This window comes from Trachypithecus francoisi, unplaced genomic scaffold (assembly GCF_009764315.1).
Source record: "Trachypithecus francoisi isolate TF-2019V2 unplaced genomic scaffold, Tfra_2.0 Lachesis_group0, whole genome shotgun sequence".
In the NCBI taxonomy this organism is placed as follows: domain Eukaryota; kingdom Metazoa; phylum Chordata; class Mammalia; order Primates; family Cercopithecidae; genus Trachypithecus; species Trachypithecus francoisi.
Genome location: NW_022681453.1, coordinates 65,726,865 through 65,745,555, shown reverse-complemented (window position 1 = coordinate 65,745,555; position 18,691 = coordinate 65,726,865). Strand labels below are relative to the sequence as shown.

The following is an 18,691-nucleotide window of genomic DNA, read 5'->3' as shown; positions in this document are numbered from 1 at the left end:
ACTGGTTTATTATAAAGGAAATTACAAAGAATAAAGGTGAATAGCCATGAAGAGGTACATAGGGGAAGGTCTAAAAGAGTCCTGAGCACAGGAACTTCTATCCTCATGGAGTTGGGGCTTGTCACCTTCCTGGCACATGGTACCCACCCAGAAGTTCTGTGAACCCCATCTTTTGGGATTTTTATGGAGGGTTCTTCATGTAGGCATGATTGATTATTAATTCAATCTCTAGTTTCTCTCCCCTCCCCAGAGGGTGGGGGTCGGACTTAAAGTTATTAGCTTCTAATCATGGCTTGGTCTTTGTGGTAACCAGCCCCCATCTAGGATCCCACCAAGAATTACCTGATTAGAATAAAAGATGTTCTTATTACCTGGGAAATTCCAAGGGATTTAGGAGTTCTGTGTCAGATGCTGTGTGTGTGTGTGTGTGTGTGTGTGTGTGTATGTATATATATATATATATATGAATGAATGAATGAATGAGATGGAGTCTCGTCCTGTTGCCCAGGCTGGAGGGCAATGGCACGATCTCGGCTCACTGCAGCCTCTGCCTCCCAGGTTCAAGCGATTCTCCTGCCTCAGCCTCCTGAGTAACTGGGATTACAGATGTGCAGCACCATGCCCGGCTGATTTTGTATTTTTAGTAGAGATGGGGTTTCACCATGTTGGTCAGGCTGGTCTCGAACTCCTGACCTCCAGTGATCCACCCGCCTTGACCTCCCAAAGTGCTGGGATTACAGGTGTGAGCCACCTTGTCCAGCCTCACATGTTCTTATCACTCAAGAAATTACAAAGGACCCTGTGTCAACACCAGGGTCAATGACCAAATATAGGAAACAAAACAAAAAAGATCAGATATGGAAACGAGTCTCCTAGCATCTTTATTTACAAGGGTTTTAGGAGCTCTTTGTCAGAAATCAGGGGCAGAGGAGAGAAGAAAACTATGTGGAACTCTCTGCTTAATTTTCTGTAGACCTAAAACTGCTCTTAAACAGTCTATTTTAAAAATCCATCATTAAAACATAGACTTTCTCCATAATAAGAAGTTGGAGGGTCCGGGCGCAGTGGCTCACCCCTATAATCCCAGCACTTTGGGAGGCTGAGGCAGGTGGATCACGAGGTCAAGAGATTGAAACCATCTTGGCCAGCATGGTGAAACCCCATCTCTACTGAAAATACAAAAATTAGCTGGGTCTGGTGGCGCGCACCTATAGTCCCAGCTATTTGGGAGGCTGAGGCAGGAAAATTGCTTGAACGTGGAAGGCGAAGTTGCAGTGAGCTGAGATCACGCCACTGCACTCAGCCTGATGACAAAGTGAGACTCTGTCTCAATTAAAAAGAGAAAAAAAAAGAAGAAATTGGAGGAAAACTGGAAAGGGAGGAATATTCTCCCTCTGGGCTTTGATATTCTTTAGTTAGGTGTTGCTCCACTTGGCAGTTACAGTAGAACCTGTTTTGCCCAGCCCATTCTTAGGAAGCAGTGGATTGGGCCTTCTCTTGCTGTGGAGGGACTGAGCCTTCCCCTGCACACAGGCCAGGTGAGGATATTAGAGTTCCCACCATAATGGAGCCTGAAATCAGGAATTCATGTTTCAAGGTTACATGTACAAATTTATGCCCTCTCAGAACAATGGCCATTTTGAGAAAGCCAGTGAGAGACAGCCATACCAGGTCCTCTGGCCTAGCACCCACCAGTCCCTGCCAGCTCAGCCCAAGTCTCCTCACCTAGGATAGCTTGGTGGAACAACAATATATTTTAATTTGCATAAAGAAACTCTAGAAAGATAAGAGACTAATGAACATGTTGGGAACTGGACAGATGGAAAATTGGTGGGAATGAGACTTTTGCTGGTATATATTTATATGTATCTTTTATATATTATTTTTAATTTTTGAATCATGAATATTTCACTCACATTTTAAATAATATTTATTAGCACCTGTTATGTAAGCAGAAAAAAAACAACTTTCGTTAACTTAATTAGTAGATTTTTAAGCAACAAACATTTCAAGCAAAGTAAAGGTAAATATGTTTGTGGGGGAGACTGAACATTTTGCAGGACATTGCAACTTCTTCCTGCCCCATGTTAGATTTCAGTTTCCCTAGAAACTTAAAGAGATTTTTGTTGTTGTTGTTGTTTTTTATTTAAAATAGTTCGTCACAACTCTGGTGGTGGAGGGTGAAAGAAGCATGGGGTATAAATTATGAATGGGGAAAAGGTTAGAGTGGTCTTTATTAGTAGGTCATTTATAATTTGGGAACTCTGTGTATGTTTCTGATGGTGGATACAGAATCCTTTCTTTTGTGTTAGACTAAATTACTCTAACATTTCTTACTTACCTGATTCAGGGAACTGTGAATTGGTTCATATGGGATTCTTAGCTATCTGGAAAATGAGGACATTGGTACCTGCCTCTGTGTTCCCTTAGCATTTAAAGTCTGTTCAGCCATAACCCACCTGAAGTATTCCACATACGCTCATTTAGTAGTTGAGGTTCCTGAGAGTGATTCTCAGAGGAGCAAGGAAACAACAGAATACAAAGTTGGGGATAATGTAGTCCACAAGTAGTTTGTCACTCATAGGTAGTTTTAAAAGATTTTCAAGCAAATTCTGATCCTCTCACCTAAATGAAAATCAGTACCTTTGCAAATCCACTTGACCAAAAGTAGAAACTCCCATTGTTCCAGTTATTGAAGACTTTATATCTGCATTGAGTACGATGTTGTGGTGACGGGTGTTTGGAAATATTTTTCCTTTCCTTTTCCCACTGTGAAGATAAATGAAGGAGCACTATATTAGTGTTAGAATTATCTGCCTTGTAAAGATTCTGTGTCCTAAAAGATGGAATGGATGATAAGTGAACAAAAGGAGAAAATGAAATGTCAGAATGTAAATGGATACAATGATAAACTTAAGAGCTTTAAACCGGATAGGTTCAGGAGTGCAAACTAGGGTAATTTTCCAAGTACATCCTTAGCCCGACTTAACCTGAAAGAAAATACACACAAAATTGGGAACCAGAGGTCTCTTACTTTTAATTTTCCCTTATTGAAGTCTGTTTTATCCTTGTTCACCACTTATATTGGATAAAAGATCCTTTTTATCTTCACTAAAGCCATTAGTCTTAAGACATACTCTTAGCCTTCTTTCTGGTTGATCATTACATTTTCATTAGGAATAATCTCAAATGTCACTCTAGATAATTTTTGGTTAGTAAAGGTAGAACTTTCTGAGGTGGTCTGCTCTGAAGACTTGAGTGTAAATCCCAGGACACAGGACTTAAAGTTTTATCTATTTTGAAGTTACCTACAGTGGTGTTATTCATATCACAGTGGTGATAGGGGAGGGGGAAGGGCAGTACCAGAGATTGAGTGGGCTTACTGCTTCTCTGATACTTGATTTAAGAGCAAAGGACTTATTTGGGAATTATAATTTTAGATCTGACTGAAAATATGTCATGTATTTCCTGAGTGTGAGTAATATATAGACATTAAAGCTTACTTTTTTAAAGCCATGAATTCTAAACACTCTTTTTGAATGCTAGAAATGGCTGCTACATTTATCTCTAGTATCTTGAGGCTCATTTAAATTTGAGGACCCACATGAATCAACATTCTTATATATTATTAATGGTGTTTGAAGATTCAGCACAAGTTTGTTTCTTCCAGATTATTAACTGCCTCATAGGGTGATAGCAAGGGATTTATTCAAATATGTAGCACTGAAGTTCTTAGTATCTAAGTTTAGACTGGGGAGGCTTAGGATGGATATAGTTTTTTTTGTTTTTTGTTTTTTTTTTGAGACGGAGTCTCGCTCTGTCGCCCAGGCTGGAGTGCTGTGGCCGGATCTCAGCTCACTGCAAGCTCCGCCTCCCGGGTTTTTACGCCATTCTCCTGCCTCAGCCTCCCGAGTAGCTGGGACTACAGGCGCCCGCCACCTCGCCCGGCTAGTTTTTTGTATTTTTTAGTAGAGACGGGGTTTCACCGTGTTAGCCAGGATGGTCTCGATCTTCTGACCTCGTGATCCGCCCGTCTCGGCCTCCCAAAGTGCTGGGATTACAGGCTTGGGCCACCGCGCCCGGCCGGATATAGTATTTTTAAGTTCATAAGTTTATTTTGGTGTCCACAGTAATATATAAATTAGAGTATTTTCACTTCCTAACTTTGCTGAGTTTAGAGATGGTAATAAGTTTCTTGTGAATTGATACCTTATGAAGGCATAAACTTTTATCATATTGGCTTATATTACATGTATTTCTTTAAGGATCAGCCTTGAAATGATTACATTAATTAGGCTAATACCAACCTGAAAGTAATTTGCATATGGCACATTAGAAAACAAATGGAATCTTCTGATATCTCAGTAGAAATTCTGGCCTGGAAGTTAAAATACCTGGGTCCCATCTGCCAGTAACTAACTTTGTGACCCTGCATGGGTTATTTTACCTTCTTGTATCTCATCTTGCAATTCTGCAAAATGAAAGTTTTAGACTACATAAGCCCAGGGACCATTTCTTAGGACTTAGGACAGACAGTCTAAGATTTCTCGGATTCTAAAATTGTTTGTAAAAGCTTCTACAAAGCAGAAGTCATCAACTTGCTTTTATTTATTATCTTCTTTCCTATAGACTTGTTAATACCTTTTAAAGAAATTATGTCCCTGCTGGCCAGGCACGGTGGCTCACGCTTGTAATCCCAGCACTTTGGGAGGCCAAGGCAGGTGGATCGCGAGGTCAGGAGTTCGAGACCAGCCTGGCCAATATGGTGAAACCCCATCTCTACTAAAAATATAAAAATTAACTGGGCGCGGTGGCAGGGGCCTGTAATCCCAGTTACTTGGGAGGCTGAGCCAGGAGAATTGCTTGAACCCGGGAGGCGGAGGTTGTAGTGAGCCGAAGATCACGCCATTGCACTCCAGCCTGGGTGACAGAGCAAGACTCCATCTCAAAAAAAAAGAAATTATGTCCCTGCTAATACTTAACAGAACTTTTTCATTTATTTAGTGACATGTCTATGCTAAGATGTGGTGTCTACTTTCATTCAAAAGAAATAAAAGTATTTTTTCTGATTATATGCTAATTCATTGTTAAAGAATTAGGGGATCATACAGGACAGTGCCATGAAATAGAAGATAATAAAGATTAAATAACATTAAAAAATGGAGAAAGAAAATAAAAAAGTTATAAGTAAATAAAATAAAAATAACATAAAAAAGAATTGAGTGAAATGTATAAAGAATAAAATAAAAATTATCCCCAAATTTTCATATAGGTACCTATATCCATTATGTCCTTTTTTTCACTGACGATTAAAAAGTAAATGTTCACTAATTATTATAAACATTTTAATAGTATCCTCCTAATACATTGTGTGGCTATTATATGAGGCTTTTGTTGACCTTCATCCTCATCTTTTTTTTTCTTAAAGAGACAGGGTGTCGCTATATTGGCCAGGTTGGTCTTAAACTCCTGGCCTCAAACAGTTCTCCCATCTTGGCCTCCCAGAGTGCTAAGATTATAGCATGAGCCACTGCCCCTGGCCCCATCCTCATCTTTAAAAGAAAATTTACTTCTTTTCAGAGCAATACATTGGTACTCTAGTATCCCCTAAAGGTGAATAGTGACATTCATAAAGATTTGTATTGGAACTCCTTACCTCTGCCCTCTTCTTCCCCTCCTCTGCCTTCCTCCCTGTCTGTTTCCCCACCACTATCCACTCCCACTTTTGTCCCTGTTCCTGTCCTCTGCCCACCTTCCAACCTCTGGCTATTCCTTCACCTATGTTTCATCTGCACTTCCCTACTGGCTCGTTTCCCTCAGCCCTGCTGTTCTTTAAAAAACAAAAAAATAACAAAACCAAAAAAGCCTCTTTACATATGCTCTCTTCTAATTTTTTGAGAGAGTAGAATATGTTTGTTGTCTTGTTCCTTTGCCCTCTATTTCTTAGTCTACTATGAAGACTTTTCTACTCCTGTAATTCTCTTAGATATCCACCATTAAGCTCACCAGTGTCCTTTCAATTGCCAAATACAGCAGCTACTCTTTAGTCTTATCTTATGTACCCTCTCTGCCTCATCTATCAATATGTTCTTCCTTTTAAACATTTCCTTGTTTAATTTCAAAAAATAAATTTTATTTCAGGAAACAGAGACACAAATCACTGTTAATAGTTTAATGTATTTACATTTTTCGGCCGGGCGCGGTGGCTCAAGCCTGTAATCCCAGCACTTTGGGAGGCCGAGATGGGCGGATCACGAGGTCAGGAGATCGAGACCATCCTGGCTAACACAGTGAAACCCCGTCTCTACTAAAAAATACAAAAACTAGCCGGGCGAGGTGGCGGGCGCCTGTAGTCCCAGCTACTCGGGAGGCTGAGGCAGGAGAATGGCGTAAAAACCCGGGAGACGGAGCTTGCAGTGAGCTGAGATCCGGCCACTGCACTCCAGTCTGGGCGACAGAGCGAGACTCCACCTCAAAAAAAAAAAAAAAAAAAAAAATGTATTTACATTTTTCTTCTTGACAAATCTCTTATTCGTTCATTTTTATGAAACCATTTTCTCCCATTTTGTTTTGTTTTGTTTCCTTGTTTCTCTTCCTATTCCTCAGTTTATTTGATAGACTTTCTTCCTCCACCTGTCCTTTATATAGTGGCATTCTCCAGTATTCTGTCCTTGGCTTTGTATTCTTCCAACTCCATGCCTTCTTCTTGGTTACTTTCATAATGGCCTTTTTGAAAAATACACATATATATACATAAACACACACACACATGCAGTAAAATATGCACTTGAAAAATTTCAAAGCCTATAAGAGTTGATATTTTTACGGAAAGGTAATTCTCTCCCAATTTTCTTCCTCAGAGTCATCCTTCTAGGGAGATTATGTGCATATGCTAGTATATAGGTATTTATATATTTACTTATGCAATTCTTTAAAAGTTTTTATAGAAATGATAGCATACTCAATACTAACTTGCGTCTTTTTAAGTCTAAAAATATATAGGAGATTATTTCACAGTACACAGAGACCTATTCTATTCTTTTTAGTGGCTGCTTGACTTTGTATTAAATATTTGTGTTTTCCTTTCCCTGCACCACATAACATCTTATTTTGAAATAATTCAAAGTTATAGAAAAGTTTAAAGAACAGTAGAATTAACATCCACCCCATATACCTATCTACCATTTTCCTCCTTTCTTTTTTTTTTTTTTTTTTTTCACTGAGTCATTTGAAAGTTAACATTGTAGGTATCATCTCAGTTTATTCCAAAATTGAATTCAATATGTATGTCTTAAGGGCTAAGATATTCTTTTACGTAATCATAATCCTCTTAATCACACCAAAGAAATTTAACATTGGTATAGTATTACTTAATAGAAAATCTGTATTCAAATTTCCACAGTTGCCCCCAGAATGTTCTATGTAGTGTTTTGTTCCTCTCTCTAATCTAGGAGCTAATCAAGAATTGAGATTTTTACTTGATTGTCATAGGTCTTTCATTTAACTAACTACTATTAAAATAGAAGACTGCCAAGTTAGATCTCTGGATCAAACTCTTTCCTGAAGCAGACTGAAATATCTGCTAAATATAATTATTTGGATGTCCCACTAGCAACTCCAGAATAGCATGTCCACAGTGAGCTCAATATTTTCTGCTCTTGAATTACTTTTCTTCCTATACGCTCAACTTAGTGCATGGTATCATTCAAGCGTTGCCTAAACCAGAAGCCTCTGAGTCATCTTAATCTCCTCCCTCTTTGACACAGTACACGTTAATTCCTTTGCCTTTGATTCTCTTCCTACCTTGTCTACCTGGTTCAGCCTTTAAGACCAGCCTTTAAGACCCAGCCTTTAAGCTTTACTCCCTTTAGGAAGCCTTCCTTGGCCTTTCTTTTTTCTCTATGCAGAATTAGATGTGTCTCCATTGGGCTCCCTTAAGTATCCTCTACACACACCTGTGCCATCAGTTATTACTTTGGAAGGTAATTATTGATTTATGTATCTGCCTTCTTAATTAGAGTGACCTCCTTAAGTTGATGTGGACTTAACTCTTTTCTTTTTTTTTTTGAGACAGAGTCTCGCTCTGTCACCCAGGCTGGAGTGCAGTGGCGCAACCTTGGCTCACTGCAAGCTCCATCTCCCGGGTTCACGTCATTCTCCTGCCTCAGCCTCCCTGAGTAGCTGGGACTACAGGCACCTGCCACCATGCCCAGCTAATTTTTTTGTATTTTTAGTAGAGATGGGGTTTCACCGTGTTAGCCAGGATGGTCTCCATCTCCTGACCTCGTGATCCGCCCGCCTCAGCCTCCCAAAGTGCTGGGATTACAGGCTTGAGCCACTGTGCTGGCCGGACTTAACTCTTGTCTGTACTAGGGATAGTAACAAAGTACCTGGCTTGTAAATGCTTAATAAATATTTATTAAATGGAAGAATATGCTAATAGGCAGTCTTCTCTTTATCAATTAAAGATTTTTCAAATGACGCAGACAGTAACCCCAGGGAGAGAGGAGCTAGTGAATGTTTCTGAGTATTTACTATGTACCAGTTACTTTTCTTTGTATTTTGTATTTGCAAATGTTATTTCACTTAATCTCTACAACCTTTAGTTTTCAAAAGAAGAAATTAAAGTTAAGTAGCTGCCCCAGATTGTAAGTAAAGATTCGAACCCAAGTCTGACTGACTGTAGAAAAATGCTCCTAAGTGTTTTAAAGGCATTTAAGGCTAGACGCAGTGGCTCACGCCTGTAATCCCAACATTTTCGGGGGCCGAGGCAGGCAGATCACTTGAGGTCAGGAGTTCAAGACCAGCCTGGTCAACATGGTGAAACCCTGCATTCTACTAAAAAATACAAAAATTGGCCAGGCATAGTGGCGGGTGCCTGTAATCCCAGATACTTGGGAGGCTAAAGCAGGAGAATTGTGTGAATGTGGGAAGCAGAGGTTGCAGTGAGCCGAGATCGTGCCACTGCACTCTAGCCTGGGTGATAGAACGAGACTCAGTCTCAAAATAAACAAAGGCTGGGCGTGTTGGTTCACGCCTGTAGTCTCAGCACTTTGGGAGGCTGAGGCGGGCAGATCACAAGGTCAGGAGATCGAGACCATCCTGGCTAATACAGTGAAACCCCATGTCTACTAAAAATACAAAAAAAACTTAGCCAAGCATGGTGGCACGCCCCTGTAGTCCCAACTACTTGGGAGTCTGAGGCAGGAGAATCACTTGAACCTGGGAGGTAGAGGTTGCAGTGAGCCAAGATCACTCCACTGCACTCCAGCCTGGGTGACAGAGCAATACTCCATCTCATAAATTAAAAAAAAAAAAAAAAAAATGAAGGAAAGGAGAAAGAGAAAAAGGGTGATTAAGAGAGTTAGAAAGTCTAAATTTAGAGAAAAAATACAATATCCAATTGTAGGACAATAAATTATGGTATATCCCCACAATTAAAGGTTATATAATCATTACAAATTGTGTGGTTGAGGAATATTTACTGTCTTGGGAAAGTGTTTATGATGTAATGTGAAGTACTAAAAAGTAGTATAAGAAAGTATCAATCTATTTTTTTAAAGTGTGTCTACATACACAGAAAAGACTGGAAGGAAATACATGAAAAGGTTAGAAGTAATTTTCCCAGAGTTGTAGCATTTATAGGTTATATTAATTTCTTTTTTGTATAGGCTGTATTTTCCAGATTCTTTACAATGAACATGAACTTTTATAATCAGAAAAAAGGTCATTTAAAAACTAAAGGACTAAAGAAAAAATAATCAAGCAGAACTTATGTAAGGTTTTAGAATTATTACACTGGAAAGGTTTCACGTTGACCTTCCTTGTCTCTGGGGTGCAGCAGGCCTGAGCATCCCAGACAGATGAGTGGTTCCTATTTTAAGATCTTCTCACGAGGATAAGCCAGCTTTCCTCTGCCTTACAGTCAGTTCTGTTGCCCAATAACCAGTGCAAAAGGAATTTTCCCTTTATACTATTTTATGAAGAAATGATAATGAGATACTCTTCTGTGTCTTGTAGAAATTTTCATTGTATAAAGAGATTTTTTTCTCTCTAATATAAGAAAAGGGCCAAATTAATGCTCCTGCCTGGAAGAAAAAAAATGTGTAATGCTCCTGTCTGGACTTTATGTTTTGCTGTATAAAAACATTGAAAGAAGTTGATAATGTGGATATTTAAGAAGAACCAGAAAGGAATACGAAAGCATGAGTTGTTACCTGTCTCCATTAGTTTTCTTTTCAGAGACATTCTATGCATGAGGTATCTGTTTTTCCTCTGGGTGGCTGTTTTTCAAGCATAGCATGCAAGACTGATTAGTCTTAATTTTTCTCATTGGGATTTAGCACACTCTAGTGGATAGTAGCTTTTCAGTTTTCACAGTTTTTTAGAAAATCGTATCAAATTACTTTATTGGACAATTCGGTGATATACTTACTAGTAGTAAAGTTTGTCAGTATTTGAGTCAAGTAATAACCCTAGTGAGCCAGAGTAACTTTGTCAGCCACTGGGGCGTTGTACATTTGTACGTGATTTTTTTAGTAGTAGGATGAGAGGCTTTTAACAGTATGTCAGAACTTTTCCCCAGTGGTTTTCCTTTTTTGAGTGGAATGAAATTGATGGGGGTGGCCAAAATGTAGAGGAACACTTGTACCTCTACCTCACACTCTTTAGGCCTTAGAATGTGCTTTATGTTTTCATTTTAGGACTCTTGAGAATTTTTATATACCAGTGTGTGACAATTTTGACTGTGTGTAAACATTGTTATAGCCTATCTTGATGGATTGTTTCTGGAAATGGGCTCCCACCAGAAACAAAAATAATCTTTTATTTTCCTTTTGCAGAGTGATGGTGATGATTTTAATTACATCATTGCATTTTTCCTTGGAACAGCAGCCTGTCTTTACCAGGTAGGTTTTCTTCCATTTTAAAGAAACACTTTCCATTATTGTTTATTTCAGGTATCAATTCTAACAATTGATTGTGCATTTTAAATAAATTATTAAAACTCTGAGTTCTTTGCTTCTCTTTTAATTTGAGCCTCTTTTAACTTTGTGACCTACATCTCCATTTTGAGTGGACATAGATCCCAGTGAACCTGATGTTAACCTTTTTCGTGTGCTGAGGCTTCAGTGGTGGTATGTCATCTGCCTGTGGTAGTAAAGACCACTCCTAGGCTGGGTGTGGTGACTCATGCCTGTAATCCCAGTACTTTGGGAGGCCGAGCTGGGCAGATCACTTGAGGTCAGGAGTTCAAGGCCAGCTGGCCGACATGGTAAAACCTTGCCTCTACTAAAAATACAAAAATTAGCCGGGCGTGGTGATGGATGTCTGTAGTCCCAGCTACTTGGGAGGCTGAGACAGGAGAATTGCTTGAACCCAGGAGGTGGAGGTCGCAGTGAGCTGAGATCACGCCACTGCACTTCAGTCTGGGCAACAGAGCAAGACTATATCTCAAAAAAAAAAAAAAAAAAAAAAGACTATCAGATTTTCTGGTGTTTGATCATTCAGCTTCCAGGTTCTGCTTATACTCTAGGCTGAGGATTTTGTATTTGGGGGGAAGTTTTTGAGTAGAGAGTGGCACAGCAAAAGCAGGATTTTCGGATTCAATTTAGCAGTAATGAATAGAATGGACTATAAGAGCAGAGAGACTGGAAGCAAGGAAATGGTTTGAAATTATTGCTACAAGTAGAAAGTAATGCAAGCCAGCATATCGTAATGGCAGTGAGGATAGAAAAAAATAGACATTGAGAAGGAAGACTCACTGGGACTTGAAGACTATGAAACTTAAGGAGGGAAGAGATTTTGCACCTGGGTGACATGGAGACTGATAGTCACATTTCCAAAGCCAGAGGAGGTACACATTTGTAGGAAAGGAAGTTACCGGTTACCCAAATGCAAGAATGTCTTTGTTAAAACATGTTACAGCAAGCAAGGCATTTTGACCTAACTTTTTTTATAAGTGACACATTTTTGTAGCTTGAATAAAAAAAAAATTAATGTTAAGAGTCAGAACTGCAAATATAAGACTACCTAAAGTTCAGTGGACGTCTTTAGGGACATATTTTGAATATATGTATTTGACTTTTACGTAAAGACAGTAGACATTTTAGTTCCAGTAGCCCCATTTTTTAAAACTGCTTGTTTTTTTTTTTTTGAAATGGAATCTGGAGTGCAGTGGCGCAATCTCGGCTCACTGCAAGCTCTGCCTCCGGGGTTCACACCATTCTCCTGCCTCACCCTCCCGAGTAGCCAGGACTACAGGCACCTGCCACCACACCCAGCTAGTTTTTTCGATTTTTAGTAGAGATGGGATTTCACCATGTTAGCCAGGATGGTCTCGATATCCTGACCTCATGATCTGCCCTCCTTGGCCTCCCAAAGTGCTAGGATTATAGGCATGAGCCACCGCGCCTAGTCAAAAAATTGCTTGATTTTCTTAACCACTTATATTATCTTCAGAAATTTTCTGTCAAATCTGACATTTAATAATGATGAATGACATTTCATGCAGGAAATGTGAAAACTTACATTTGTTAATGTCACATAGTGCTTTAATTTTATGAAATATTCTTGTATATATTTTTTCTTTTCTTTTTTTTTTTTTTTTTTCTGAGACGGAGTCTTGCTCTGTCACCCAGGCTGGAGTGCAGTGGTGCAATCTCGGCTCACTGCAAGCTCCACCTCCCGGGTTCAGGCCATTCTCCTGCTTCAGCCTCCCAAGTAGCTGGGACTACAGGCGCCCATCACCACGCCCAGCTATTTTTTTTTTTTTTTTGTATTTTTAGTAGAGACGGGGTTTCACCGTGTTAGCCAGGATGGTCTTGATCTTCTGACCTCAAGATCCACCCGCCTCGGTCTCCCAAAGTGCTGGGATTACAGGCGTGAGCCACCATGCCCGGCCTCTTGTATTTTCTATTTTAATTTCTATCCTGTCACGAAAAAATAATATCTCTTTTCTTTTTTTTTTTTTTGAGACAGAGTCTTGCTATGTCGCCCAGGCTGGAGTGCAGTGGCGCAATCTTGGCTCGCTGCAAGCTCTGCCTCCCGGGTTCACACCATTCTCCTGCCTTAGCCTCGCGAGTAGCTGGGACTACAGGTGCCCGCCACCATGCCCAGCTAATATTTTATATTTTTAGTAGAGATGGAGTTTCACCATGTTAGCCAAGATGGTCTCGGTCTCCTGACCTCATGATTTGCCCGCCTCCACCTCCCAAAAAGTGCTGGGATTACAGGCGTGAGCCGCTGCGCCCGGCTAATATCTCATTTTTTAAAGTGAGAAAACTGAGGCAGTTTCAGTACTGTTCTGAGATCACATAGTCAGAAAGCAGTAGAGTTAGGACTTAACTCTGGGTCTCTGATTTTGAGTATTGTGTTCTGTCTACTATATCATACTGTCTCTAGGCAAAATTCCTAATTTGCATAATTTTTATAATGTAATAAACTCAGTTTTATAACTATACACATGATCTCATTTGATTTTTATCTAAAACTGAGGTATTAGCTTTAATATAATTTTATGAATAATCATTCTTATAAAATATAAGTTTTGGTTGCTTTGTCTTAAGTAATTGTAAATTCTTAGTAATAATGGCAGAATGTATTGAGCTCTTATTTTGTGTTAAGCCTTTTATATTCATTGTACCATTAAAGCCTCACAAAAAGGAGGATATACCATTATATCCTCCTCACTGAGGTATAGACAGTTCTTATAGCTTGTTAGTGACTTGAACCCAGATCTCTGTGACTTCAGAGCACTTGACTACCAGGCTATAGATATGCACACCTCTGTTATATTTGCCAGAACAGCCTCACGTAGTTCTGAGAGTTGCCTCATGGTAGAGTGGTGTCACTCAGGTGTTCTTTTACTTGAGAGAATTAAATAAATTCATGTTTTGAAAAAGAAAAGAAGAAAACTAATTTCCTTCACATTGAAAGGCATGAAACTTCCTGTTTTCTAAATATGAGCAGGGTGATAATAATGCTGTTTTTTCCCCCCCACAGTAAGACTTAAGTAATTATGTTTTACCATATAACATGCTCTGTGTTCAGTTGTCAGGATATTTTTAAATCCTCTTTAGATCAGATCTGAAAAGCCATTACTACATTGTTTGTCACCTTTTTCATCAGGATGCAGGTGCTTATGGAAGCCTGAAGCTCAGCCTGATAGGATTAATCTTGATATGGAACATTTCAAATAGAGCAAAGGATCAGTGAAGAAACTAGAGACTCTTCCTGTTCCCTCAGTGTTTTACTTTGAAAACTTGAAACTTACCAAAAAGTTGAAAAACCAGTATACTTAGAGTCATCAATTATTAACATCTTGCAACACCTTCTTTATCTCACTCCCTCTTTATATGTGTGTGCGCATGGCGTGTACAAACAGACCATGCCCGACTTGGAACGTTTTTAACTTTATAATGATGCAAAAGTGATATGCATTCAATAGAAGCTATGTTTCAGGTACTCACATGACCATACTGGTTTCAGCACACTATTCAATAAATTATAGGAGACAATGAACATATTTTAATAAAACAGGCTTTGTATTAGATGATTTTGCCCAACTGTAGGCCAAAGTTTTGAGCGTGTTTAAGGTAAGCTAGGCTAAGCTATGATGTTTGGTAGGTTAATTGTATTAAATACATTTTTAACTTAGGATATTTTCAGCTTATAATGACTATATCAGGATGTGACCCTATCATAAGCCAAGGAGCTTCTGTTGTTGTTTATAAAGTAAGTTTCAGACATATATGTATGGGTAAAGTTTTTCTAATTAAACTTTTTATTTTGGGATGATTGCAGATTTACATGGCGTTGCAAGAGAGATCTTATGTACTGTTTACCTGGTTTCCCCCAATGTTACTATCTTCCAAAACTATGTAAAACAGTATCACAACCAGAGTATTGATACTGATATAGTCAAGATACAGAACATTCCTCTCCCCACAGGGATCCCTCATGGTGCCTTTTTATAGCTATACCCTCTTCCTTAATCTAACTCCTCCTTAATCTCTGGCAATTACTAACGAGTTCTCCATTTCTAGAATTTTCTCATTTTAAGGACATTATATAAATGGAATTATATAGTATATAACTGGCATACTTCAGAATGCTATAAGAAAATACCATAGATTGGGTGGCTTAAACAACAGACGTTTCTTTCTCATGGTTCTGGAATCTGGGAAGTCCAAATTCCAGATGCTGGCAGATCACGTTCTTGCTGAGGGCCCTTTTCCTGGCTTGCAGAAGGCTGCCTTCTTAGTATATCCTCACACAGAGAAAGTGCTGAAAGCTCTTCCTCCTTTTACATGGTCATTGATTCCATTATGGGGGCTCCGCCCTCATGACTTTGTCTAAACCTAATTACCTCCCAAAGGCCCCAGCTCCTAATACCATCACATTAGGGATTAAAGGCTTCAACATTTGAATTTAGAGAAGACACAAACATTTAGTCCGTAACAGTAACCTTTTGTGATAGGCATTTTGTTGTTGTTGTTGTTTGTTTATTTGTTTGGGGGATGGAGTCTTGCTCTGTCACCCAAGCTGGAGTACAGTGGCACAATCTTGGCTCACTGCAACCTCCGCCTTCTGGGTTCAAGCAGTTCTCCTGCCTCAGCATCCTGAGTAGCTGGGATTACAGGCATGTGCCACTATGCTTGGCTAATTTTTGTATTTTTAGTAGCGATGGGGTTTCACCATGTTGGTCAGGCTGGTCTTGAACTTCTGACCTTGTGATCCGCCCACCTCAGCCTCCCAAAGTGCTGGGATTACAGACATGAGCCAGATAGGCATTTTTTTTACTCAGCATAATTCTCTGGAGATTGAGCCAAGTTGTTGCATAATCAATTATTTGTTGCTTTTTATTGCTGAGTAGTATTCCATGATATGTATCAATGATTTGTTCCTTTTTTTTTTTTTTAAAGACAGGGTCTTGCTCTGTCACCTAGGCTAGAGTGCAGTAGTGTAATCATAGCCTTACTGCAGCTTTGAACTGGGCTCAAACTCCTGAGTAGATAGGACTATAGGTGTGTGCCACCACACCCAGCTAATTCTCTAACTTATTTTTGTAGAGATGGGATCTTGCGATGTTGCCCAGGCTGGTCTTGGACTCCTGGCCTTAAGCAATCCTCCCACCTCGGCCCCCACAAAGCTCTAGGGTTACAGGTGTGAGCCACAACATCCAGCTTCATTTACTTATTGAAGGATATCTGAGTTGTTTTAAAATGTTGGCTATTATAAAGCTGCTATAGACATTTATGTGCAGGTTTTTGTGCGGACATAAGTCTTCACTTCTTTGGGATAAATGCCTAGGAGTACAATTGCCAGGTTATGTGGTAGTTTTATTAAGAAACTGAAAAACTGTTTTCCAGAGTAACTACCATTTTACATTCCTTCCAGCAATGTGTGAGTGATCTAGTTTCTCTGCATCCTCACCAACATTTGGTATTGTCACTATTTTTTATTTTAGCCACTCTTGTGTGGAGATAGCTCATTGTGGTTTTAACTTGCATTGTTTAACATCATTAGCTAATGATGCTAAACATTGTTTCATGTGTTTTTCATTTGTATATTATCTTCAGTGAAATGTCTACATCTTTTGATTTTTTTTTTTTTTGAGACAGTCTCGCTCTGTCACCCAGGGTGAAGTGCAATGGCATGCTCTCGGCTCACTGCAACCTCTGCCTCCCGGGTTTAAGCGATTCTTCTGCCTTAGCTTCCTGAATAGCTAGGATTACAGGCACCCACCATCATGCCCAGCCAATTTTTGTTTTTTGGTTTTTGGTTTTTTTTTTTTGTAGAGATGGGATTTCACCATGTTGACCAGGCTGGTCTTGAACTCCTAACCTCAGGTGATCCACCCACCTCGGCCTCCCAAAGTGCTAGGATTATAGGCGTGAGCCACCGTGCCCGGCCTTGCTTGTTTTCTAATTGGATTATTTGTTTTTTCACTGTTTTTCTTAGAGTTTTTCATACAATTGACCCTTTGTATTTGTGGGTTCTGCGTTCGTGGATTAAACCAACCATGAATTGAAAATACTTGGAAAAATATTGCATCCATACTAAACATGTACAGACTTTTATTTTTTGTCATTCCCTAAAGAATATAGTATAATAGCATTTACATTGTATTAGGTATTATAAGTAATCTAGAGATTATTTAAAGTATACAATAGGATGTGCATAAGGGTTAAATGCAAATATTGTGCCATTTTATATCAGAGACTTGAACATCCACAAATGTTGATATCTGAGGGAGGTCCTGAAACCTATGGATACTGAGGGACAACTGTATATTCTAGATACTAATCCTTTGTCAGAAAGGAAGTGTGCAGATACCCTTTCCCAGTCTATGTTTAAAAAAAAATAGTTTCAGATCAGTCTGTATCTTGTCTTTTCATCCTCTTAACAGGGTTCTTCACAGAACAAAAGTTTTTAATTTTGATAAAGTTCAGTTGATCAATTTTTCCTTTTATTGGTCATGCTTGTGGTGGTCAAGTCTAAGAGCTCTTTGCCTACCCTTAGTTTCTCTACTATGTTTTTTCTAGACCTTTTATTACAGTTTTATATTTTACATTTGTGATCCATTTTGAGTTAATTTTTGTATGAGATGTGAGAGTTAGATAGCTTAAACCAAGGTTCCTTTGTCTATATTGTTCCAGCACCATCTATGGTAAAGGCAATTTTTTTCCTCCATTAAATTGCTTTTGCACCTTCGTAAAAAATCAGCTGGACATACTTGTGTGAGATTATTTCCGGGTTCTGTATTTTGTTGCATTGATTTTTTGGTCTATCCTTCCACCAGTACCACAACATAGTGTTGATTACTGTAGCAGTATAACTCGTCATAAATTTTCTTAGTAGTTATAGAACTATTCAAATTATGTTTCATGTTGAGTGAATTTATGGTAGTTTGTGTTTTTTGAGGAAATGGTCCATGTTATCTAAGTTATCAAATTTATGTGTTTAGAGTTGGTTGCAGTATTCTCTTATTGGCCTTTTGATGTCTGCAGGGTCTGTAGTGATATCCCCTGTTTCATTCCTGATAATGGTAATTTGCATGTTCCCTCTTTTTCTTTGTCAGTCTTACTTGTTAATTTTATTGATCTTTTCATGAGCCAGATCTTTATTTCTTTGTTTTTTCTTGCTGTTTTTCTGGTTTCAATTTTATTGATTTCTGCTTTTATCTTTACTATTTTCTTCCATATGCCTGCTTTGCATTTATTTTGTTCTTTTTCTAGGTTCTTGAAGTAGGCGCTTACATGATTGGTTTGAGAATTTTCTTTTTTATAATGTATGCACTAACTCCTAAAGATTTCCATCTTAGCACTTCTTTAGCTGTATTCCATAAATTTGGTATGTTTTATTTTCATTTTCTCTTAATAATTTTTAAAATTTCCTTAAGACTTCCTCTTTGACCTGTGGATTATTTAGAATTGCATCGTTTCACTTCTAAATGTTTGAAGATTTTCTTGTTATCTTACCATTACTGATTCCTAGTTTGATTCCATTGTGATCAGAGAACACACATTGTGTGATTTCACTTCTTTTAAATTTGTTGAGGTTTCTTTTATGGCCCCAAAGTATGGTCTGTCTTGTTATATGTTCCATAGCCACTTGAACAGAATGTGTATTCTGCTGTTATTGGGTGAGTGTGTTCTGTAAATGTTTAGATCGTGTTGCTTGGTATTGT

The 18,691-nt window shown here is 38.8% G+C and overlaps 1 protein-coding gene across 4 annotated transcripts in view; it reads left to right on the top strand.

Moving 5' to 3' along the window:
* The window catches only part of SEC22A (SEC22 homolog A, vesicle trafficking protein), a 74,575-nt gene that overhangs the window by 48,742 nt on the left and 7,142 nt on the right, over positions 1 to 18,691 (top strand). For all 4 annotated transcript variants that reach the window (XM_033211006.1, XM_033211009.1, XM_033211008.1 and 1 more), the window contains exon 7: positions 10,842 to 10,907. In XM_033211006.1, coding sequence (XP_033066897.1) covers positions 10,842 to 10,907 — 66 coding nt within the window. The remainder of the gene's footprint in view (positions 1 to 10,841; positions 10,908 to 18,691) is intronic.